At 33.9% G+C, this 25,557-nt stretch overlaps 1 protein-coding gene across 1 annotated transcript; it reads left to right on the forward strand.

Annotated features, from left to right (window-relative positions):
• Nucleotides 1-695: 695 nt before the first annotated feature.
• Nucleotides 696-25,330, forward strand: LOC127851042 (uncharacterized). The gene is made up of 3 exons (XM_052384503.1): nt 696-839; nt 21,711-22,053; nt 22,918-25,330. The coding sequence occupies exons 1-3, from the start codon at nt 723-725 to the stop codon at nt 23,418-23,420; spliced, it is 963 nt and encodes a 320-aa protein (XP_052240463.1). The 5' UTR covers nt 696-722; the 3' UTR covers nt 23,421-25,330.
• The last annotated feature ends 227 nt before the right edge of the window (nt 25,331-25,557 follow it).

A 25,557-nucleotide genomic window follows, 5' to 3' on the forward strand; every position in this document is an offset into this window, starting at 1 on the left:
TTAGTATACAAATGATTACCCTATCTTAATATGTTGTTACATACCAAACCTTCACATAGTCTGTATAACATGTACTTTGTGTTTATCGTGTAAACTATGTCATATTTATTCCTAAGTACTTGAGTATTGCGGCATGTCTTGATGCAATCGACTGTTTTTTCGCTTATTAAATCTCTTAAATCTAATTTTGAACATTTTCATTAACGATGGCGCTTTTAACATTCACCTTATGGCAGTCATGTGGCCGCTTTTAGCAATCGCCTTATAGCAGTCTGGACACTGACACAGACAAAGTCAACAGACTGTTCATTTTCAGCTTCAGTTTACTGGTTTAATAATATATAGAAATATTAATATTGTCGATACTATATATATAATACTTCCTCTAAGCCGAGTATTTTTAAGGCCGGCTGTTCAGAAGGTATTGGATCACTTTGTCAGTCAACATGTAATAAAGTACCCTGAAAAGAAAATCAAACACGTCAAACATCTTTTGTGGGAATAAATCACAATTTACGCTTCATTCAATTTCGAACAAAACTTGCAGGAATTGTGTCTAACAAGAAACGTTTATAGAATTATTTATAGATATGCATGCATAATTTGATAATAACCTTTTTATAATGTGTGGCTTCCAGAAAAATACGTTCGAATATTTACCGTCCCAACATTCATGCTGTCCATTAATATATTCAGGTGGCTTGATACAGTTTTAAAACCGGATGTTGATTTATTGTGATGCCCGAAGTTATCAAGCAAGTGAAGATCACACATCCAAGCAACTTCTTGAGGTCAGCGTGATGGAACAATTGAGGTCACTTAGTATGGAGTCAGAAAAGGTATTTGTCCTTGTGGTTATAACACTCATTTAACATAATGTAAGTTTAAATAAAAACGGCCACCGGAAAAACTTTGCGAAACCGAAATTTCGCAAACTTAAGTACCCTTTTTCTTAAAGATTTGCTACTTTGAGACATTGTATGCGATAAAAGTCTTATCGTTGATTAATAATTGGTTATTTTCACTCAAAAAACGCGTTTTCTTCACTATGAAATTTATAAGCAAAGTTGGGGTTCCCATGGGATTTTTGCATTTTCCCATGGATTTTCGATTTTCCCATGGATTTTTTCTCCCATGGGATTTTTTTCTCCCATAATTTGCAAATGGGAGAAAAATCCCATGGGATTTTGAACATTTTAAAAAACGTGTTTATTTGCGTTTGCAAGTATTTTACGTTATTTAAGGACTGTATATTGGTTTTATGCCAATTATATATAAAAATATATAGTAATAAAAAAATCCCATTTTAAAATGGGAGAAAAAATCCCATGGGATTTTTTTCTTATTTTGAGAGATTTATTCATGAAACTTTCATAAACATCATATTTTATGAAATGATGAACAACTACGATATTTAATGCGTTTAGGTCGTGTTTAAAAAAAAAAAAAAAAATCCCATGGATTTTTAAATCCCATGGGATTTTTAAATCCCATGGGATTTTTTCTCCCATGGGATTTTTTCCAATGGGATTTTTCAGTTTCGTAAACCGAATAAGTTTCTTAATGCGAAAAACAACAATAAGGAAATAATAATTATAATTTTGAATAATAAATTGAATAATATAAATAACATGAATATTTTTAAAATGAGTTACAATTAAAGGTTTATGCTAGTAGAACTTATCATTTCTTGTTCGAGCAGATGGTTGAGTCCAATTGGTGAGTATGCCAGCTTAGAACCAGTATTAATGCATCGCAGACAGACAACGCTGTCATACTGTACACACCGCTGAGTAACAATCTTTATTGCATTTCATTTTGCAACAGAAAATGAACTCCGTAGTATATTGATCTTATATATGCCCTCTGCTTTTGAAAGCGTGCAACACATTAACATAACAATAAGTCCATGCCAAAAACTATGTGCAATTCCATTCAAAGCTATATACACATTATAAAGGTCAGATGACCCGCCGTCATGCGAAAATGGGTCTTATGTCATATGCGGCCCAAAGTTGGTCCATCCTAGCTTGTCCAACCGCGCAGTCTGGTCAGGTACTACGCTGACTGATATAGTAAGTCAAGCCATGATTCGTGGTCTCATATCCAAACTCGGTAGCTCCTGTGCGAAACTTTTACCGGAAATGACGGCACCGAGACGGGCGCTCGAACTTTGCGGATGCGCGTTATATGTATATATAATAGCGCGATGTGTTTTTTCTTGCCTCAAATTAGTAAGCCCAATCATCGTTTTGTTGTGTTCTTTGCTTCTACTATTAACGAGAAACTTCAACTGATACGAACATGAATTTTATTTTAATATGTTTATTTAATGCTCGAAAACTCATTGTATATTTAGACTACTACTTATAAAACAAAGTCGGGTTTTCAACATCTGTTTTCGGCATATAAATTGTTATTCCAAACCAGATTTACGCACTTTAACTGTACAAAATACCGTTAGGGCCACCGTGGTTACTCATTAAAATCCAGAGGGCGAGAATGCGAGAACGCGAAAGTACGATGACGACAGTGCGACAATACGATGGCGACAATGCGTTTCGTACGATTGCAAAAAACGCGCTAGTACGATGACGACAATGCGACAGTGCGACAATACAATGGCGGCAGTGCGATAGTACGGGGGCGACAATGCGATAGTCATATCGTACTGTCGCCGTGGTATCATCGCAATGTCGCCATCGTTCTATCGCATTGTCGCCATCGTATTGTCCGCACTGTCGCCATCGCATTTTCGAATTGCCGCCATCATACTATCGCGTTATCGCAATGGCACCATCGTACTATCGCACTGTCGGCTATCGCCATCGTATTGTCGCACTGTCGTCATCGTATTTTCGCACTGTCGTCATCGTATTATCGCACTATCGAACTGTAGTATTGTCGCCATCGTACTATCTCACTGTCGCCATCGTATTGTCGCACTGTCGTCATCGCACTGTCTGATTGTCGTCATCGTATTATCGCGTTCTCGCATTGTCGCCATCGTACTATCGCATTGTCGCCATCGTATTGTCACCCTGTCATCATCGTATTGTCACATTGTCGCCATCGTACTATCGCGTTCTCGCGTTCTCGCCCTCTGGATTTTAATGTGTAACCACGATGGCACTAACGGTATTCCGTAATACTGCTAAAGCACAGTATGATTAGGTCACTCCATTTGCTCAAATCTCTATGTCTATTTTAGTAACAACACATGTCTATGGAAGGATATTTAGGTAAAAGTTACATCATTCGTGTGAATATTTACATTATGACTGATGCTTATTCTAATTTGCTTTATGACAATTCCCAACATGCTTGTTGTCTATTCGTTTATACTTGATGATTGCTGCAACATTACATCATTCATGAATAATATTTACATTATGCGTGATGTTTATTCTAACATGCTTCATGACAGTTCCAACATGCTTGTTCTCTATCGGTTATACTTGATGATTGTTTCAACCTGCTTGGTGACTATCCAATGTTTGTGTGTTCATTATTCCTGAAACCAGTGGCTAATCGGTTTTGCCACTAAGCGGTCATTAACAACGGCAGTTAGCAACAGGCAGTAGCAGAATGCAAGTTACTAAATTATGACATCAGGTGGCGCGCGTTTATTTCCGTATGTTGAATAAATTACTTTTCGGAAAAAAAAGCGAAAACATCCGAATCATTTTGACTAGTAAACTGAATAAGCTGAATTAGTTCCCTTCGTTATATAATCTCCATTAAACTAAATACATTCATTATTGCCATGAAGACCAGTAAGTTTACACAATGAATTGACTGCCGTGAATGTTTTTGATATTTGTAAGATGCAATTGGCACTCAAGAAATTATACATGTATTTTATTAAGAACATAACGGGGCTGATGTGTTGGAATTGTGGCCCTTCCCTAGTCCAAATAATTACAGTAGACGTAATCTACCGATGTGCATTGCATATCGACCTCATATTTATAAAGTAGCCCAAACCCCCATTGCCACAGACCTGTGCGTGAAACTTTCAGATTTCTTTAGTCTGTTTACCATGCTATAATTACAATTTCAATAAACACATATTTATCATTTTATGACTATATAATGTCTGTGGAATACAGAGAAACCTGAAAGTTACAAGTACTCGTGTCTAGTACTGTACAACTATTGGTACTCCTCGTTGAGAAAACAACTACTTCATCTACATGTATTAAAATATCATAAAACATAATTTTCAATCAAGTTGGAAAAAATCAATAAATAAATGTCATATAAACAGGTTTGTCATGAACGTTGACGTCGCTCTTGGTTACCAGAAAAATTCCCACGCACGGATTTCAACCGTCATTGTTTACAATCAATTAAGTGCATAAGTACTTGAATTTGTATAGTGTTTTTTAAAAGTGTCCAGCTACAGGTGGTTAGCGTGTGGCTATAATTCTAGTTAGTGAAAACATATTTTGGAATGATAAGTAATCATATTATAACGAAAAATCAACTTTTCTTAAAAAAAATAAGTTAAATATATATTCAACAAGGTATCCAACTCGAAATCATCCGAAAACGGGATGCATCGTTTTAAACAGCCATTACTTCATCAATTTTGCAGCGATTTTCACGATCTTGGTCTTATTCAACGCAGAAATAAATTTCCTTTCTGGAAATGTATATGTCTTGCAATATTTTTACAAATACTGGGTCAACTTTTAAGAAATAACACGATACACAACTCGCGTGACCCAGCTGTGATCGATCAGACAGTATTCATGACTGAAATCTTCACGGGGAAATGGGCATTTTCCCTGCAAAGTTCACGAACCTCGATACCATAATTCAATAAAACGTATGAAAAAAACATTCTTACCGTGCTTGCCGTAGAATTATGCATCAAAACTAACTGTCCAGCGCATTTTCAAACCTTTGTTTACATACATTTCAACCAACTGACATTTTAACACAAGAGTGATTTCATTGCTCCAATGCGGAGTTGTGTCTTTACAACTGGAGATTTCATTCATAAATACGGGTCTGATCGATCACAACTGGGTCAAGCGAATTATGTATAGCTTTATTTCTTAAAATTTGACCCAGCATGTGTAGAAATATAACAATATATATACATTTCCTAAAAGGAAATTCATTTCTGCGTTGAATAAGACCGGGTCATGAAAATCGCTGCAAAATTAATTTAGTAATGGCTGCTCAAAACGATGCACCCCGTTTTCGGATGATTTCGAGTTGGATACCTTGTTATATATAAAACGGTAGTGATTTTTTTTATAGAAAATTTGATTTTTCGTTTTAATATGATTATTTATCATTCAAAAAGATGTTTTCACTAATTATTATCATAGCCACACGCTAACCACCTGTGTCCAGCACGTGTGCCGGAGAACAGGGCTTAATGTATTTTTTGTTAAGCTCTATAATATTTATACCCAATCTGTATGAAAAAAATGTCGGTGAACATTATTCCGGTGTTAATTTTTGAAAATATTGAGGCATTCGTTAATTATGGATCTAAACGGAACATTAATCCGCAAAAAAAACACCGGGCATATTGCATATTAGATCGGACACATGAAATTATTTCGAAAGAAAGCAATAAGAGTTTCAATTCTACATGAGTAAGTCTCGCTGTGCACGATTACGCTCTTACTGCTCGTATATATTTGACTCTTGGCAAATACCTAGTGTTTATTTTGCTTAATCTAAATTGTGTCATGCATCTATATGTACTTAGAGCAGCATGACCAACAGCTCTTTCATATGTGAAAGAGATTGATACGAAATACCTACCCATCTATAATAAAGTTTATATGTGCACTTCAATATTATAGTTTTAAAAGCATTTTATGTGGTGCAATATAAAAGTACTCTAGTAAATTTGAAATTATGTAATCGATTTCCTCTCAACATACATTCAAAGTTCCAGATAACTTTTTCAGCAAAATCTTGGTTTACACTCTATACTAATCCAGCCTTAAAGTCTATTATTAATTCTTTTTTTTCATGTAAATATAATTTTTGGCACATCCGCATTTAGGTTTATAGTCTAAGAAGAGCTCATGACAATTGCCGGGTTACAGCAGACTTTTTTGCGATAAAAGGACCAGATAATGGAAAACGTTCGGCTTTTCGACTGTTGTAAAGATGGTCTGTTATTCATAATAACGTTAAAGTGCTGTTGATTTCATAATTGTAATGAGGGCCTAGACGAGTGGGAACTCATTGATAAAATGTTTACATTATATGCATTGATATTGAGTTTTACGCATGATCACACATTTTGAATTCTTATTTTATTTTTCCAATGTGTAACCGTACGCACAGAATTTAAGTCTACTTTTTTACTAAATTTAATTCAATTTTTTACGACTTTAAGCGTCTTATCTGGAGCTCTGCATACATGCATTAGTAGCATATATTGAAATATATCCATAGACTTTCTTTGGTTATTGAAGGTAAATTACTGTACAAAAATTATGGTTAGTCATTAACCAAAAAAAAGTTAAGTCTACAAACACGCGGTTAATTTCGGTTCAGTAGCAAATATCTTACAAAGGTGCGCAACTTCTCCTATAACATAAAATTTCCGTTATACGCCGTAAATTTCCGTAGTCCTCCGTAGCATTTCGGAATGACTGTCAATTGACATCATTGTATCATGCATGATAGTAATGTTGCTTTGTGCTTGGGTGAAACTCACATCTTACCATCGCGTTAATTTATTAAACGCATTAATATTTGATTCCATTATGCACTGCGCCTATTGCACAAGTCTCTATGCACAAACCAACATACACATATGCAGCATGCAATTAACGAACAAGAATGTTGCATCTGTACACATGCATGATACCATTAAGCAGAATGTAAATAGACATTGGACATCAGGCAAGATGTAAGTGTCATCAAGCATGAAAAGGTGTCTATATACTAATTGAAAGTACCATCAAGAATCATGACACAGTCACAAAGAAGGATGTAATTTTTACCTAAATACCCTTCCATATTTGTCGGCACTGTGTGTTTGCTTAATTTCACTGAAGAACGTCTACTGGTAAATCTTACAAAAAAAGTGATAAATAAGACTGAGTAGCAATTTTTTCGGCGTTGCTGTTTAACGTCAAATTTGGCCTTTCAACGAACTTCTTAAAAGCCCATTGAATTTTAATGAAGAAGTTTCCCGCTTGTAGGTCCGAATGAATTAAATCAAATTTTGCAATTGGCAATTTGATAGAAATCCCCATAAAACATTGCACATAGCTTTCTGAAATAAACAGGCCACATTGAACGCATTCACGATATCCAACAGCTCTCTTTGGCAAAGACCTATCTAGTGTTTCTTGGCCGTGTAAGATCTATAATTAGAACATCGTCACCTAAACATCTACTAATAGAAGAGCATATTTTGGGGAAACAAATTCAATAAGAATATAAAACGTCCACGATCAATAATGTGTAGTTTGTTAAAGATATCACGGCAGTAAAAATATAGCACTTTAAAGAGACCACAATCTGGTACATTTGGTCAATTGTTGCGTCCGTGGCGGACAATACATTTTTAAAAAGAAAGCGTACAAAAAAGCAAACACAAAGTTCTTCGTTAGCTTGTTTTAATCTTAAAAACACATAATCGACAGTCATTCCAGTCAAATACAATACTAACAGTCAGCACTCTAGAGATCAAAATTGCGGATATAAATATTTAATTCAGGGATATCAAGTGTATCAAGTTCGAATTCCGGAAAAAATAGCCGGTAGTCTGGGGCATTAGGTCCCTTACAGGGATAAAAGGTAAATCCCCGCCCGAGCCGTAGCTAATTGATTTATTGTAGTCTTTCTAGTTGCAATTTCTGGTGAGTACAATGCGGAATATTACGGATATTTGCAACATGTCGAAGATTTTCGGAAAGTAGCGAAGATGTTTTCGTCAGTTAATATTCATGTCCGTGCCGGCCGCTAACTTATCAGAATCAATAAAAAGAACCAGGACAAATCGGTACCGATCGCAAATTTCCGGAATTCCGATAAAGCTTCAACATAATTTGTTCTCAAATGATCGCGTACTCGAACGAATATGTCCCTACGCCTCCAACTCCCTTTAAATCTCATCGGACGTACATTGATCTCAAAATCTATCCTTGACGACTCAAATCATATTTCCTGAATAGTTTGGCCTATTGACGTCCCTGTAATTATAACAATGGTCTTTTGGATAAACACCGCTAAGTTGTTGCAATATAATAACCGTTTAAAATAGTTACCGGTTTTCATTTAATAAAATGATTAAGTCATATTCGAGATTTCAGCGATTGTCAATATTTTGCTTTTGTTTCTCATAAGCATATGGTGCTTGGTATCTGCTATTGACTCCTATGTAGATTGCAAATATTACATAACCCTTACAGCGGCCGAGCGCAGATATCTGCACTTGGCCGCTAAAAAGAAAAATCTTTGCGCATTAATTTAATTCAAATCTCATTATCATAATCAAAATCATCATCATCGTCGTCGTCGTCACTACTACCACCACCACCATCATCATCATCATCATCATCATCATCATCATCATCATCATCATCATCATCATCTTCTTCTTCTTCTTCCTCCTCCTCCTCCTCATCATCATCATTAACAACAACAGCAACACCAACTTAACATCATCATCAAACAACAATAAACATCGGTAGCATACAATGTGCTTCATCAACCATACATAATTATATGCGTTAAAACACCATAATAGAACAGCATGAATGAAGCTGTCTATTACTCTTTTATATTTCCTATACCAATATTTTTTTTCGTTAATTGAAGGACTAGTTGAAATCTTCTATAAAAGCCCCCCCCCCCCCCCAAAAAAAAAAAAAAATAAAAAAAAATAAAACATAATAATAATAACCCTAGCAAACAACAATAAACATAGGTTAGTTAGTATACACTGTGCTTTAGCAACCATGCATAATGAATGTTTTGTGACTTCGGACCGTTGTGATCAAATTTAAAAAAGCAAGATGGTATGTATGCGGCACACAACACATAGATAATTATAGTTTTGTACCTTAAACGTAGTTCATCAAAATAAAGATAAGTTATTATCTATGTAATACTTAAATTAGGTTTATAACGTATGCATATTTGTCTAAAACTTGTGAAATGTGATTCGTAAGCCGACGACAACATTATCATTCGGACCCTTCTCCCCACCTAACAATCGAGATTAAACACCTGTGGAGATCCCGATCTTATCAATGAATAAACCGGTTCAATGATGTCAAGTCAAATAAAACATACTATTACTATCCAAATAAATATCTATCAAAAAATGTAAATTGATATACCTACTTAACTAAAACTAAACTTAAACGATTAGCAACAAAAATATATAAAGAAGAAGCAGGCAAAGTAGACAAATTAATTGTAACATATGTTTTCTCAGTCTCCCACTGTTGAACAATATAAATAGTATTTATCGCCACCCCAAAAGGGATCTTTATCACACGTTTGGCTCAACTAATATATAATTGTGACAGGACAAACTGTCAACAAATACCTTGTTAATGTTTTATACATAACTCCAATCAAAGGTTAACTTCCAAGGAAACTGCGGCATGTTAAAACTGTTGATTATGACAAAATGTTGTTTAGTACAAATCAGTACAATAGCGTCTGTTATGTGGCCTATACTAATCCAGTTAAATAAAACTTTAATCGCAGAAAAGTTTAGATTCTTTACACCTTTAAAGGGGCCTTTTCACAGATTTTGGCATTTTTTTTTAACTTATTCATTAAATGCTTTATATTGATAAATGTAAACATTGGATCATAAAAGCTCCAGTAAAAAATCAAGAAAAAAAAATTAAAAAAAAGGAAATGTACATTGCCCGGAGCAGGGTTCGAACCAGTGACCCCTGGAGTCCTGGCAGAGTCCTGTAGTATAAACGCTTAAGCCTACTGAGCTATTCCGCCGAGTACACATTCTCGACGTATTTTATACCTTATATAAGCAATCTTCGTAGTTTCACAAAATTTAACGACAAAAACAGAACTCTCCAAATTATTCAATCGTTTCGCGTTGCAACGCTTTATAATTTTTAGGTTTTAAAATCATCAAAAGATGCATATAATGGCTATATTAGAGCATGGTTAATGTTCAGTATTACTGTTTCCTCACAAATATCATAACTAAAACGAAAACTTACGAATCTGAAACAACTTTTTTCAATTTTGTCAATTTACCAAAGCGTGAAAAGATCCCTTTAAGAAATTATATATAACAGTTCTTTCCTGTTTTAACAAAATGATACATTTAAAAATAAATTATGAAGCATCGCTAGCAATATTAGAAAGAGAAGTAGAAGGAGAATTATTATCAATAGTAGCAGTAGCAGCAGCAGCAGCAGTAGCAGCAGCAGCAGCAGCAGTAGCAGTAGCAGAATCAGTAGCAGTAGCAGTAGAAGTAGCAGTAGCAGTAGCCGTATCAGTAGCAGTAACAGTAGCAGCAGCAACAGCAGCAAAAGCAGCAGCAGCAGCGACAGTGGCAGCGGCAGTGGCAGTGGCAGTAGCAGTAGCACTATCAGTAGCAGCAGCAGCAGCAGCACTGGCAGCGGCAGTGGCAGCGGCAGTGGCAGTGGCAGCGGCAGCGGCAGTGGCAGCGGCAGTGGCAGCGGCAGTGGCAGTGGCAGCGGCAGCGGCAGCAGTAGCAGTAGCAGTAGCAGTAAGAGTAGCCGAAGCAGTAGCAGTAGCGGCTTTTTGCTTTTTTATTTTAGAAGTGTTTGTCGTATAAGAAGAACGCAAGGAAGACAAATTAATTGTAACATGTGTTATCTTAGTCTCCGTTGTAGTAGTATTTGTTGTATCTACACAGCCATTTTTCAGTCACCTGAGAGACATGTTTTTATAAGAGATTTAATTGTGGACCAATACATCGTGTATTAATATCAGTGTACCCACTGGGACACCACATGGGGCGAGGATTAACAGATAAACTAGGCCTTCAATTAATTATGCGCCTAGAGGCAAACAATACTATAACTTACTGATAATTTTAGGATTGGGATGTGTTTGTATCTTATTTGAAATTAGCTAGCTTAATTCAAAAACTAATTATAGCCTCAATATTATCACAAGAACATCATCACATATTCATTGTGCAATATATAATCATATCACCATCACAATATGCCAGAGCGTTAGTATTTATTGTGCATACATATCCTACAGCAACATTTACAAAACTTATTACAAACCAACCGCTCAAGCTTTAATTAAGATTGATTTCAATGTATATTATGACATACATTAAAGATCACTGTCAATTAATTAAAAAATAGCGTGATACTTCGTACTCAGCGATTTAAATAAAAGAAACGTTGCGTACATATTAATTGGGGTTAATAAAAAAAGTCTGCAATTAAAATAATCAAATTTAAATAATACTAGATTTAGTTTCAAATTGTCGCTCAAAAAATGTATCAGTTATATCAGTTACTAGGGAATCGATTTGTTTAATCTCCGCAATCCAATAATAATTATGGTGTTTGTATGACAAATTAATAGCTATTCGTCATTGAATGTATGATACTCATAAAAATATTGAAACAATAACCACAACAACAACAACATATGTGATTATGTATATATCTTCTTCAGATACTCTGTGTCATACTTTCAAAATTATCCTCATAAGATTCATAATAATAAAATAAACACTATTGCAATCTTAGTAAAAACCAACTTAGCCGTTATGCTAATGATTTTATGTTCAGTATGCGTGTACATTTCAATATTATATAACAACAAGTGTTCACAAATACCTATGTTTAATAAATATTAAAAACATGAGAACCAATGAAGGTATTTCATTTTAATAGACTAGTTTTACCGTGTGTGTACATTCATATAAAATCTTTTGAAAATCACACTTGAGATAATGTCTTTAGGTTTTGCTATTTCTAATCGATTTAAACACCATAAAACCACCGTATTTTCTCTTACGTTCTAAATTTTTTTACATTTCCTTTTTAAGCCAAAATATTTATGTTTTCATGATTCTAAATTTTCGGACATACGGATTTTCGTACAGTCAGTTAAACAGCGCTATTTTATCAGATTTTGACCCTGTTTTTGCTTATCTGATGACCCTTCGGTCATGCATTTTTACAACCGGATTAAAGTAATAAAACAGAATCATGCCTAAGGGCAATCGACCATTACATTTGCGTACTTGGGTAAATTACCTTGTAAACCTCTAATAAGCAATGGTTCCTTCCAACAGCGTTTGAAATGATATCGTATTAAGAAAGCCAAACGTTTATTGTTTTTACTTTTTATATATTATTTCAGTTGATTGCAAAGCTGTTAAGTTGTATTTTTAAAGTAAAGAACGAAGGGAACAACACAATAAAATGATGTACACTGATGTATTATTTCTACTTCAATTAAATAATTGACAAACAAACATAACACACTTGTCTCTAAATATTTTTCGTATTTAAATTTTCCAACACGAAAAACAATATCTTTAAGTGAACGGAAACTTATAATTATTACGGCATATAGTAAAAGCAGAGTTGTCTGAACCATAAGTAAAATAAAAAATAAAAAATGACACAGCTTATTTTTCCCTCAAGTGTTAATGATAATATGGATAAACAATTAAAAATACATAAAGTCAATTGTGTTGATTACTCGTTATTGAAATATTGCAATGCCAATTATAAGACATCTGATTAAAAACAAAATGTATGGTGGAATACCTAATCTGGAAATACAACTAATGATACTATTAATGCAACAACAACAATCACATCGTTTCAAGCGCAATCAGAAAACTGCTACAGCTTTGTATTAACAAACATAAATATGTTTGTGCTTATAGATTTAGATAAACTTCAAATCTTTAAGCGTGCTATGAATTGAATATAATTTATATTTAAAAGTTTTTCTACTCTGTTGATAACTAGCAACAGCAAAAAGGAAGATACCATTTTTTATCATCTAATTTTATTTATATTTCATTGTTTATTTGTTTATGATCACAAGGATTGTTTGGATAACAGAGTGTGTCTAGATATACCGGTACCCTTAAAAATATTTTTATGAATTGCAATTAAGCGTAGAAATTAAACAGGCCCTAATACAGACACCATTTTTATCGGAATGCGATTATAGTTTCAATAGCAACTCGTAACGCTTTTTGGATTGAATGTGTAATGACTACTTTAAGCGACAAATTGACTTGGTCAAATACTGCATCTTAAACGGATAAATAATATTATCAACATTATTATTTAGTTATTAATACATTAAGCAGCAAACTCTATTAATCAAAAAGATTTGATATAACATCCGAATTCACTGCAAAAATGAGCTGAGCGATAGGTTTTACGGTTGTTGAAATTGTTCATGATGAGAATGACGATGACGACGATGATGACGATGACGACGACGAGGAGGAGAACAACGACGATAACAATGACGATGATGATGATGATGATGATGATGACACTGATGATGATGATCACGACGATGACGACCATAACGATGTTGTTGGTGATAGTGACGATAATGCTGCTGCTGTTGCTGATGACGATGCTGCTGCTGATGATGCGGTGGAGGCGGAGGAGCAGGACGAGGACGAGGGCGACGACGACGACGACGATGATGATGATGATGATGATGATGATGATGATGATGATGATGATGATGATGATGATGATGACGATGATGATGACGATGATGATGACGATGATGATGATGATGATGATGATGATGATGATGATGATGATGATGATGATGATGATGATGATGATGATGATGATGATGATGATGATGATGATGATAATGATGATGATAATGATGAGATGATGATTATGTTGATGATGATGATCATGATAACGTTGATAACGATGATGTTGATGAAAATAACGATACTGTAAGTAGTTAATTAACTCATTAATTGTTATTATAATACACAAGCACATGCTAATGGATCTGTATCCGCAAGGCGGTCAAATGAAAACTCACTTGGTATAAATATGAAAAATTGAATCAAAATATCATAATGCGGAGTGTTAAAATGTGTTCAAATCTAGCGAAATTGTTGCAGTACTTTTCTACCGAAACCAATGCTTAGCCCAGTTATTTTAAAAATAATTTCAAAATACCACGATACACGTCAATTGGCTAACAAATACATTTGTAAGTTTAACCTCACTCAAAAACGGTATTTATTGAAGACAGGGCGTCAACAATGTCCGAGTTTCTTCAACGTAGCTTAAGTACCTAAAGTACCTTTCCGTTTGATTTATCGCAGGATCCTGGGTCCGCACCCACAGTCTTTTAAAGTGTCTGCATTAAAAAAGTTAATAATTGTTGTTTGTAATAATCTTTGACAGCTCATAAAAACATGTAAATCCTCAATTCGTAGAGTTTCAGTATGATTTCATTTATTTAAAAAATAAAGACGGTTAACATATTTTATACACACATATATTAGTAGCTATACGCCATATAACATAGGACATAATGTATATTATAAATCAAAGCGCTGAAGGCACTTTAGTTGTTCGCTGTTGTCGTCCTTGATAAGCTTGTTCGCATTGCATATGCTTATCATTGTGCACAGGCTAATCTTATTTGACGTGCATTAAGCCTCGTTTTCCATGAAAGCAGCCAATATGTGCATATTTTAATGATAAACACTAGACTGGCCAATGGCGTTTACAAGCTGGTATATACATTCACTGCTAGAGCAGAATCATTTGTCGTCTGCTGCAGACAGGCAGTGGTAATCGTTCCTAGCAGAGTGAGTTGTGGTTCTTGCCGTACTTAAGTCTTCTAAGCACCTACTGATTTGCATTTATTACCCATTCTCTTGAAACGCCGACTAATAAAGTGCGATAAACCGCCTTTAAGCACTTGGCACATTAACAAATAAGAACATTCCACACCTAACCGAGAACCGACGTCTTTAATCGCGAAACTATTACCAGAAATTGAATACCGCCAGAAACAACAATGAGCTCACTTCGATTAAATATAAATACACTATATTCATTGCGTCCTAAGCAATCAAACATATCAACCGAAAATACCAGCGAATACAGTATTATATATGACATCGATCTTATATATCGCCTCAGACATGCGAGAGCGCCACGATGAGTGAAGAGTGTGTGTATGAGAGTTTGTTTACAGGTCCTACTGGCCTCTTCACGAGATTTGTGTAGCCCGACCTGAATGATGAATGAAATGGATGTAGTAACATTTATATGAACATGATATATCCGTACCAATATCCATGCGAGCATATACTAATAATAATTAATTTTTTAATCGCCATAAGCTTGAAAATAAACGTAAATAGATACAACAAAGACCAATTCGGAGACTTTAAAAATTTTTAATTACCTCCCCTGCAATAGAAAATATATATGGAGACTCGCATTCTATGGAATATCAAAATCTCAATATATCTTTCTCCGAAATTTTTTTCTGGTAAAAATCATCTTAAATGTAGCTGTATATTCGTATGTAATTAATTAAACAAGAGTTATAAAAAGGCATCGCAAAAAATATCGCGTTTTACTTGAATAAGTTACCTCCCTTAAACCTATCGGAATATCAAAAATACGTATATAAACAAAACGCGTTCCTTGCATAAGTGATAATAAAGCGCGTGCCCGTGCCACTCGTCCTCCAAATACTTACTAAATATAGTACAACGTATCTACAATCATTGCGACTAACTCATACCTCAGTAAATAAGTAACCAGGATAAATATACGTTTAGGTAATTAAGATATAAAACATACATATAAAAATTTACATGTTCCCTGTCTGCCGAACCCGATCCATGGACTATAGCCACAAGAGGTTTCTATGTACCTATGTAGCCGGATTGCGCCCTCAGAGCGCCCAACACCGACACAGATCACGCTACTCTCCGGTCAAACACAATACTAAATAGGACTGCTGCCTTTGTCACCATATTATCAGAATCATTAACGTGCAAAATGGAAACTTTCAACTGTCCTTTCACTTCATACTTCATACATAAGCCATTGCCGATCTTAAATGATCGCTTATTTCCGAGAGATGCATTTTATTTTTTTCAAACTTCGAATTTTGATATATGTTTAACTTATTCATTTAGATTACATTATTTTCACTATAAATATTGACTTTGATCCAATTATCATCTGAAAAATACGATTTCGCGATTTCTTCAAAGATCGAGCGAGCCTTTTTACCTGTTTACTTATATATATCTAATTTAAGGTTACACAGATGTAAAGTGTCGTGGCCGAGTGGGTAAGGCGATGACATTGAAATCTTTTGGGATTTTCCCGCGCAGGTTCGATTCCTGCCGACATCGCATACTTTTTGCGACGCGTTTTATTTCTTTTCTAACGTAATTTGATTTAATATAGCACATAAGCTATGTTTATTGTTAAATATGTTGAAAATTGTATGCACATCCTTCAATTTTAAAATTAAAACAACGTTATGGCTAAATTGATTAATTTACTGCTGAAAATACGAATGATGCATGTTGCATTTTTATTTTTATTTCAAACAGTAAACGGTAAATCTGTCTATTTTTTGGTATTTTTGCTGTATATAGTGTTTCTATAAAAACTTAGTTTAAAATATAACTTAAATGATACTATTTTGAATTTTATGACACTTTGTTTTTAACCGACCCAATTTTTACTTGGCTGAAATCACTTACATTTCATGGCGCTATTCCATAGATTAAAATTTGTAAAAAATAAATGTCTGTAAAAGAATACTTATTTCATCTTGTTTAAACTTTAAACACCTTTACTGCATCTGTACACACCAACTGCATGCCCATATTTGGAAATTTGAATGAATTATGGAACTTTTATATACCCCAGGGGTGAAAATAAACTGGACAAAAGCCGAGCGTGAGGGTGGTTTTGAAAAAATCGGTTTATTTTTTTTTAAGCATGGAAAGCTACCTACAAATTTGCATGTAGTTTAGTGAAATGATGCTGATTAGGAAAATAATTAATTAAATTATATTTGGATATGTGCCCATTAGAGGTGCGCAAGCTTAAAAAGGTAGAATTACCGAAATTCCCGTTCTTACACGTTGTAGCATGGATCGGGTATTGAACACGATACACGTGTGTATTAGCACCCTACTGTAGTCCCGGCGGGGTAATCAACTGCACCAATACACCGGTAAGCAACCAGGGGAATATCATATGAAAAAAGAACTATCATGCATGTTTGATTTGTTAGAGTGTGTCACAAAATTTCCCTAACTGCCGATGTCGGCTATAATTTCGGTATAAACATGCAAAGAAATTAACATATATATAATGTTAATGCCGATATGTTATTGGACATTTTGTATGTCAAATGTTCATTATTTGTATTAAAATAAAGACGATTGTATTGAACACGATACACGTGTGTATTAGCACCCTACTGTAGTCCCGGCGGGGTTATCAACTGCACCAATACACCGGTAAGCAACCAGGGGAATATCATATGAAAAAAGAACTATCATGCATGTTTGATGTGTTAAAGTGTGTCACTAAATTTCCCTAACTGCCGATGTCGGCTATAATTTCGGTATAAACATGCACAGAAATTAACATATATATAATGTTGTTGCCGGTATGTTATTGGACATTTTGTATGTCAAATGTTCATTATTTGTATTACAATTAAGACGATGCTTATTTGCCAGAAAGCGTTTATTTCAAATTCAAAACAAGCAATAATCATACATAATACCAAAATATAAAACTAACAAAATGACAACACTCTCGCTTAACGCAATGTTCAGAAGCACGCGCACTTAACAAAATTATTGCAACTAATGCAAGCTGTAATTAATATGTGACTACTTGCTATACAACCAGTATCATGCGAAAATTGATCTTATTTAATTGTGGTTCCCTCTTTGAATTTATGTTGCCTGTCGACTTTTAGAATAATGTGTCAGTAAGAAATGTATTGCTTGCTCTACAACCAGCATCATGCGAAAATGGATCTTATTTAATTGTAAATCCCTCTTTGAACTTAAGTTGTCAGTCGACTTTTAGAATAATGTGCCAGTAATAAATGTTTTTCATCAGTTTCACATGTTTTTTTAAGAAAATTTAGTGAAAGATGCAAATGTGTCTTATTTATTTTTTTCTGTGTCTTCAATGTATCTTATTTATATGTGACTGCGTGCTTATTTTTTTTTCAAGAAATGAAAGATGCAAATGTGTCTTATTTTAATTTTATCCATGTCTTAAATGTGGCTTATTTATATAAGATAAAATGATATACTGCCAGTGTCATGCAAAAAAGGATCTAATTTCTTAATATCCACATTCACGCTTTGTTCTTTATTAGCACCGTCTTTAATTAGGCTATCTATTTAAAGTACAGATCACTGTGAACTTAATAATTGTGCAACGGTGATGTTGATCCATTATCGTTGTTAATTTAAAATGTAGACAACAAGTTAGCAATTAATGAAATCAGTTATTTTGGAAGTAAATCTAATTTTTTCTGTACAGTAGCCAGGTGGATGTGTATTGAGCGGATAAGATAGGGATCACCACAACAAGTTTCTAATACACAGTATAGACTTCCCATATTATTGTATTTGTTATTTACCTGATTGGAATAAACAAAGTGTTAGAGATCATTTCATGTGAAAAGCAGGATTTCTGACATAATTTCAATCGTTTTGCTTTTATACACAATTTCATGGAACAATGAATATATTGGCGCGATGGAACACAATTTATAAATCAAGCTGACAGTATAGTATCATTTTTTAATTATGTGTAATTTAATTCGCATCTCTCCCTTAACTCGTTCAATGACACGTGAACTTATATCAATTATAAAACATCACCTGCATCATTAAATATTTTTTTTTAATTATGAAAACATATATGTTCTACATGGTTTTGTTTAGTTTTTTTTCTCAACCAGAGAGACATTATAAAACATTGTTATATATAAAGCGCTTTACTTTTCTACATTACATAAATATATATCGATTTTTTTGTTAAGTGTACGTGCTTGACATATTTATAAAAAGGCAGTGTTTATTTTTGTAATAAAATCGAAAATTGACATTTAATTTGATGCAATCCACATTGTTTAGCGGCCAAGCGCAGTATTCCGCTCTCGGCGGCCGATGGTGTATTGCAATATATACAATGAAAAGCTGTGTTTCTGACATAATTTCAATCGTTTTGTTGACGCGGAAGTGCTTTTTGGTGGCCGAAAATACTATTGTTCCCTTTATTTAAACCTAAATCAGTATTTTTTTACACTTGAAGGTTTGTACAGCGGGGATTTCGGTACCGGCGCGGGTTTATGTGCTTGTTAAGAATTACCGAAATCCCCGCTAAGAGGCAACATATTATCCTGATTTATGCTTTGATTAAACATTGATAACTAAATTGCAAAAGTGTATAGCATATTGTAAATAAGGTAGTACGATATCATTTGTTTCATAAGATTTGTTTGGAAAATACTTTCTGAAGACTTATTATTACTATGTCATGTTATATTTACATATACTTTTGTGTAACCAATGTTTTAAATGTACATTTTACCTTTTTTACATTCGTTTACACATTTTTCACATTAATAAACTATTTAATAATGGAAAAAATATTCTGATAAGAGTGTTTAAATGATTAACACTAATATGATTGTGTACAACTCAACATTAATGCAAAGCCAAAACCCAAACATAATGACATATAGACCCTTTAAGGCGTAATATGGGGGATTGGCGTAAACATGGGTGATTTCGGCTCTGGGCGTACGAATGTAGCAGTACCGAAATCCCCGCTAATTATTTTCCAAAAGAAGTAACCGAATGGGAGATAATACATGTCACTGGTTGCTAATGAAAAAAAACACTATAATAATTTTGTTGACACTTGAAGGTTTGTACAGCAGGATTTCGGTACCCGGCGCGCGTTTAAGTTCTAGTGTAGAATTACCGAAATCCCTACTGAGAGGCAACTTAATGCTGTCAAGAGTGCTTAATAATTAAAATTAATATCATTTTTTTGCACCTTAACATTCATGTGAAGTCAAAAACCATTCATACCGATGACCTATTGACCCTTTAAGGCGTAAATATGGGGATTTCGGTACTAGGCGGGCGAATGTAGAATTACCGAAATCCCCTTTTCATCATCGCACATTAGTGTAACATAAATTTTAACACAATATATGTAGGGAAACTCATATGATTCGCGTAATGTGAAAATGATTATTATGCTATAATTCGACCACGAAACTTAACGTGACTTAATACCGGACATTATGGAATGGAGCTACGCTTGCCGTATTTGACATAAGACCCATTTTCGCATATTATCTTATCAATGCTTATATGAATTTGATTGCTATAATATAATGCGTATTCGACACGGAATTATTGTCAAGGTTTTTCATTTTGTCAATATTTATCATAGCAGGGGACATTGCTGACATCAATATGGATACTGTTTTCATTTTCTGTCGAGAAATGATATGACTTATTATCAAGATTATTTTATAGTACGGTAGCGTTCTCTTCACAAGTGAGATTTATTTGTACTGGTAAATTGCTCTTATACTCACCATTCGGACTCGACGATCGGCTCGAATAAAAATGTTAGTCGCTTAAAAGTACAAATTCATCATATTGAGCACGAGTATTGTTATTATTATTATTATTATTATTATTATTATTATTATTATTATTATTATTATTATTATTATTATAATTATTATTATTATATAGCTTTTAGAAACTTATACCTTAAAAAAAATCCCATTGGAAAAAAAAATCCCATGGGAAAAAAATCCCATGGGACAAAAAAATCCCATGGGACAAAAAAATCCCATGGGATTTTTTTATTATTTTAAAACACGATTTAACGCGTTGAAATCGCGAGAAATGCTCATCATTTGTTAAAAGGTAGTGTTTCTGAAGGTTACATGAATAAATCTCTAAAAATCAGAAAAAAATCCCATGGGATTTTTTTTTCCCATAAAAAAATGGGATTTTTTTTCTATCAAAGTAAATTGAACGAAAATAAGCACAAATGCTTTAACAATGCTTAAAATCGATAACTAAGCACAAACGAACGTGTTTTATGTTTTTGAAAATCCCATGGGATTTTTTCTCCCATAAAAAAAGCTGGAGAAAAATCCCATGGGAGAAACCAAAATTCCCATGGGATAATGAAAAATCCCATGGGATATTACGAAAATCCCATGGGAACCCCAACTTTGCAAATAAAGTTCATAGTGAAGAAAACGCATTTAACAAGCAAAAATAACCAATTATTAATCACAAGTTAGACTTTTATCTTATACTTTATCACAAATAAGCAAACCTTCAAGAAAAAGGGTACTTAAGTTTGCGAAATTTCGGTTTCGCAAAGTTTTTCCGGTGGCCGTTTAAATTCACACATCAATTAAGAATTTGATACTATGTCCCGATGTATTATGTAAATTTATCCCTTTGAAAAAACGAATACAAATTGCTTCAACAAATGTGTAACCCACGTTATTCAGAAGTCAAGATCATTTAAGTGGTCAATTAAAAATGTTGACGACTTTGCTTTTAGCCGGGTGTACATGGATTCCATACATCGCTTAATGATTATGCAAAACAATGAAATTGCTAATGTTCAAATACTCAATCTTTCCAGGTAAAAACAAAACTTTTAGACCAATGCGCAATGGAATGTAAGATTATTACCAAGGCGTTTGCTTCGCATTTACTAGCAGAAAAGTCACACATTAAGGAAAAAATTCTTCGTGAAAACCAATCGTATGATGAGAAAACATTCGATAAAATCGAACTTGCGGTGAAAAACAAAATACATGCTGCTGCATATCAGTCATTGGATTCTTTGGAAGAGGAACGCCACCTTATAAAAAAAGCTCAAAACAAAATCGAATCTGAGTTCAAAAAAGAATTCAAAATGATGGAAGACGATTTGCAAAAGGTGACATTAGATTTGCTAGGTCGACAGTCCAGCACACTACTAGGTTTGTTAAACTATATTATAACCCCTTGTCGTGAATATCCGATCGATAATGCACCGTTTTCATACTGTTTTTAACGATGCTGCTTTAGCGAAGCAGCAAGTCTTAGTTATCATACCATGAAAACATTCTTCACGATGGCGACCTATGTTAAAGACCGAGCCAGCCCGATTGAGTTAGCTAAATATTCTCAATCGGCAAACCTCGCTGATTATCATTGATAAGGGTAAAGGCAGCATGGTTTCCGTCCTCTTTCAAATTTATCGAGAGGTTCGGGAGAGGAACCAGACAAGAAACTGCCAGGCAGCACTTCAAACGCTGTGACGCTGGGAAAACCCCAAATGTAGTTATTTTTAGATTTGATTAAGAATGTAACCCGCATCCCAGTTTCGCTGAATGAGTCAAGTTCCACACGGGTACTACTTCCCCGTACGCCCAATTGTTTGTTTGTACCCAAGATTTTTGGTACCTTATTTTTTTCGTACCTAATTTTTTTTCGTACCCATTTTTTGTACGTACCCAAATTGTGTTCGTACCCAAATTTTTTGTCGTACCAATTTTTTTTTCGTATCCAAATTTTTTTTTTTGACATTCTTTTTGTACTCAAATTTATTTTCGTACCCGAATTTTCGTACCTACCTACACAATTGTGGTGATGCAAACTTAAATTGATGCTTTTATATCCATCCCTTTCAAAAGCATCGTCACACTAGTACTCTCAGTATTTTGATTATGAATCTGTTATCGTAAATTACCTGAACCGATTTATATTACAATCATGGTTTAACAGAAACAAGGATTCTGATTATGGGTGAAATAATATTCAACTTATTTTAAAAATACATTAATGCCCTTATATTTATATAGATTCAGAACCAGAGAGTTCAAAACGCTTTGAGAAAATAAAGAAATATTCAACTGGTGCAAAAATAGCGCTAGGATTAACATCGCCTCTGTGGATGCCTCTTGGAGTCATTGTGATTGGTGTAGGTATGCCTATAAAAATTGGCGTTGACTATATAACAGATAAAATGAAGATAAAAAAGTTCTGCAAAAAGTCTGCTAACTTCATTGAAGAATGGATTGAAGAAATATTAAAAGAACATTTCAACACGGAGAAATTAAACGAAATGGTTCACAGTCGATACATGTCAAGATTGAGGCGTCATATCAATGACATGTTCAATGACACTGTTCCAGCCAAAATAGCCTCAAACAGAATGCTTATTCTAATTATCACAGCAGAAACAAGATCTGCCGCAGAGGTACATCAAGAATTTAATGCCACAAAAGAAAGAATACATTTAATCAAACGACAAATGGAGACCTTCAAAGGCAACTTTCTTATTGACCAATCCGAAATATACTAATTATGAACTATATTGATCGCTGACCTTTGCGTATGTTCCTAATGGACGTGAAAAGTGAAAGTACTAACTATTGCATAGTATGTAAATGTGTAAGGATGGCCGTTTTTAAATATGTTTCCATGATAAACAGATTTTGGTAATGAAATTTCTTAATTATATTTGTACACATGTATATTAAATATTTTGTATGGTTTTATGAATTGAGCCAATGTATATATGTTATTTGCTTATGACTTTTTTTAAGCACACACAAAATGTTAAAATGTTTAAAACGTGTTACCTGAAAGTTTGAGAAAATGCTAAACTTGAAAATGACAACAAACGATAACACACCCACGCACTCGTGCATAAAGCCAACAATTGAATAACAATACCCAACCATTTACTAGTTTTCGATAAATTAAAGGGTCTTATTTAATGGTTTGTCGCTGAGCTACAGAAATAAAGTTTTAAAGTCGTCATATAATTGAAAGACTCACTTCGTTAAAAATAAAACATGATGTTACAATATTTAGAATGTCGACTCTTCCAATGCGAATTAGAGGGTGAGAGCACCACAGAAGTCGTATGTTTTCTTCCTTGTTGCAATAAAATGCATTTCACTTATGCTGAACTTTGTAAAGCTTAACATTTTTCATCAATATTCAACCGATACTTGAACTACTTAAATTAACAATATTGCAAATGCTCTTCAAAAAATGAGAAATACTTGTTTTCTTCGTAAAATTGCGATACGCACCACTAATCAACAAACTTTTGAAAAATAACGGTTATTGCCTTGTCAATACATAGTTTTACTTTTAAACAAGAAAGTGTTATATGTTGACGCATTATTGTAATAATGCAACACTTAGGTTGACACATGATGCATGTGTATATGTTTGAAAAATATGTGCTGAATTTGTATTTTCTTCAAATTTTCAAGCGGTTTTAACTCTTAATATATACACTCGAACAAATGAAAACAATGTCAAACAAGACTATTGCCAAGCAATATATGTCCCCTACCGGTTCCACCATTATCAGAAATTCCACCATTGTCAGATTATTTTTTTATGTGTTGCCATAGCAACCAGAATTTTTGACGTAGGAACAAAATGAATTGACGTGCATAATGTCCATATTGCCATCTATCAATATTTCAAGTTTTATGAAAAAATATGAAGAACTTTTAAAGTTATCGCATGATCCATAAAACCACCATTTTCAGCAGTATTTATAGTCTATTTGTTGCCATAGCAACCAGAATTTTTGACGTAGGAACAATCTGAAATGACGTGCATAATGTCCATACTGCCATCTATCCACGTGTCAAGTTTCATGAACAAAAGTAATAACTTTTAAAATTATCGCAGGCTCCAGAAAAGTGTGACTGATTGACAAACAGAGCGCAGACCATAAGTCCCCTCCGGTGAAACCGGTAGGAGACCGGTAGGGGACAATAAGATAACGTGTCTTATGAAAACTTGAAGAATTTAAAATAAGAATCATTCAACATACAAGAGTTTATAATAAAACAAGAAGTTTAAGTTAAAAGGCCTTGTTCTGGACATATTCGGCTTTCAATACGGTGCCTTCCTAGTACCTTTTCTGATGTTTTATGGTGTGCTGTTTTATTATTTTGTCAAACTATTTTCTTTAAAAAAAAAGTAGCTTTTTCAGCAAATATTAATGCATGTCTTTGTTTGTAAATATTCAAGCGTATTTTGATTGTTTAAGCCGTCGTTTATTATTAAAACAGTAGATTAATACGGATATCAAACATTGGCGTATGTATAACATCAAATAAATAATGTAACAAATAATAATGTCCACGACCAGTGCTAGCGCTGGCTTATTTCTTTCATGTTACATTACATCTATGTTCGCTTGTGTATATGTATTACAATAAACTCATGTATAATCGTCGACATTACATTGCGTTGTTTGTTTCATAAGTAAATAAGTTGATTACTTATATTTGCAAACAAAATTAAGAATTTTCTTTGGTCAATTTTGATATGTGTTGGTAATACCTACACGCGATAAATAGCAAATTGAATAGTCCATTGTGTGTTATGTGGTGATTGCAACCAGCATATTTATTGCATTAAATTAACTAGTACGCTGTTATTCAGTGATTACCTACAGATTTGTG

The sequence above is a fragment of the Dreissena polymorpha genome, chromosome 11 (assembly GCF_020536995.1).
Source record: "Dreissena polymorpha isolate Duluth1 chromosome 11, UMN_Dpol_1.0, whole genome shotgun sequence".
NCBI classification, from domain to species: domain Eukaryota; kingdom Metazoa; phylum Mollusca; class Bivalvia; order Myida; family Dreissenidae; genus Dreissena; species Dreissena polymorpha.

Excerpts from the sequence above, each read along its gene's own strand:
- LOC127851042 (XM_052384503.1), top strand. The coding sequence starts at position 723 with ATGTTGATTTATTGTGATGCCCGAAGTTATCAAGCAAGTGAAGATCAC. Across the intron at positions 840-21,710 it reads TTAGTATGGAGTCAGAAAAG|GTAAAAACAAAACTTTTAGA; the intron begins GTATTTGTCCTT and ends CAATCTTTCCAG. Across the intron at positions 22,054-22,917 it reads ACAGTCCAGCACACTACTAG|ATTCAGAACCAGAGAGTTCA; the intron begins GTTTGTTAAACT and ends ATATTTATATAG.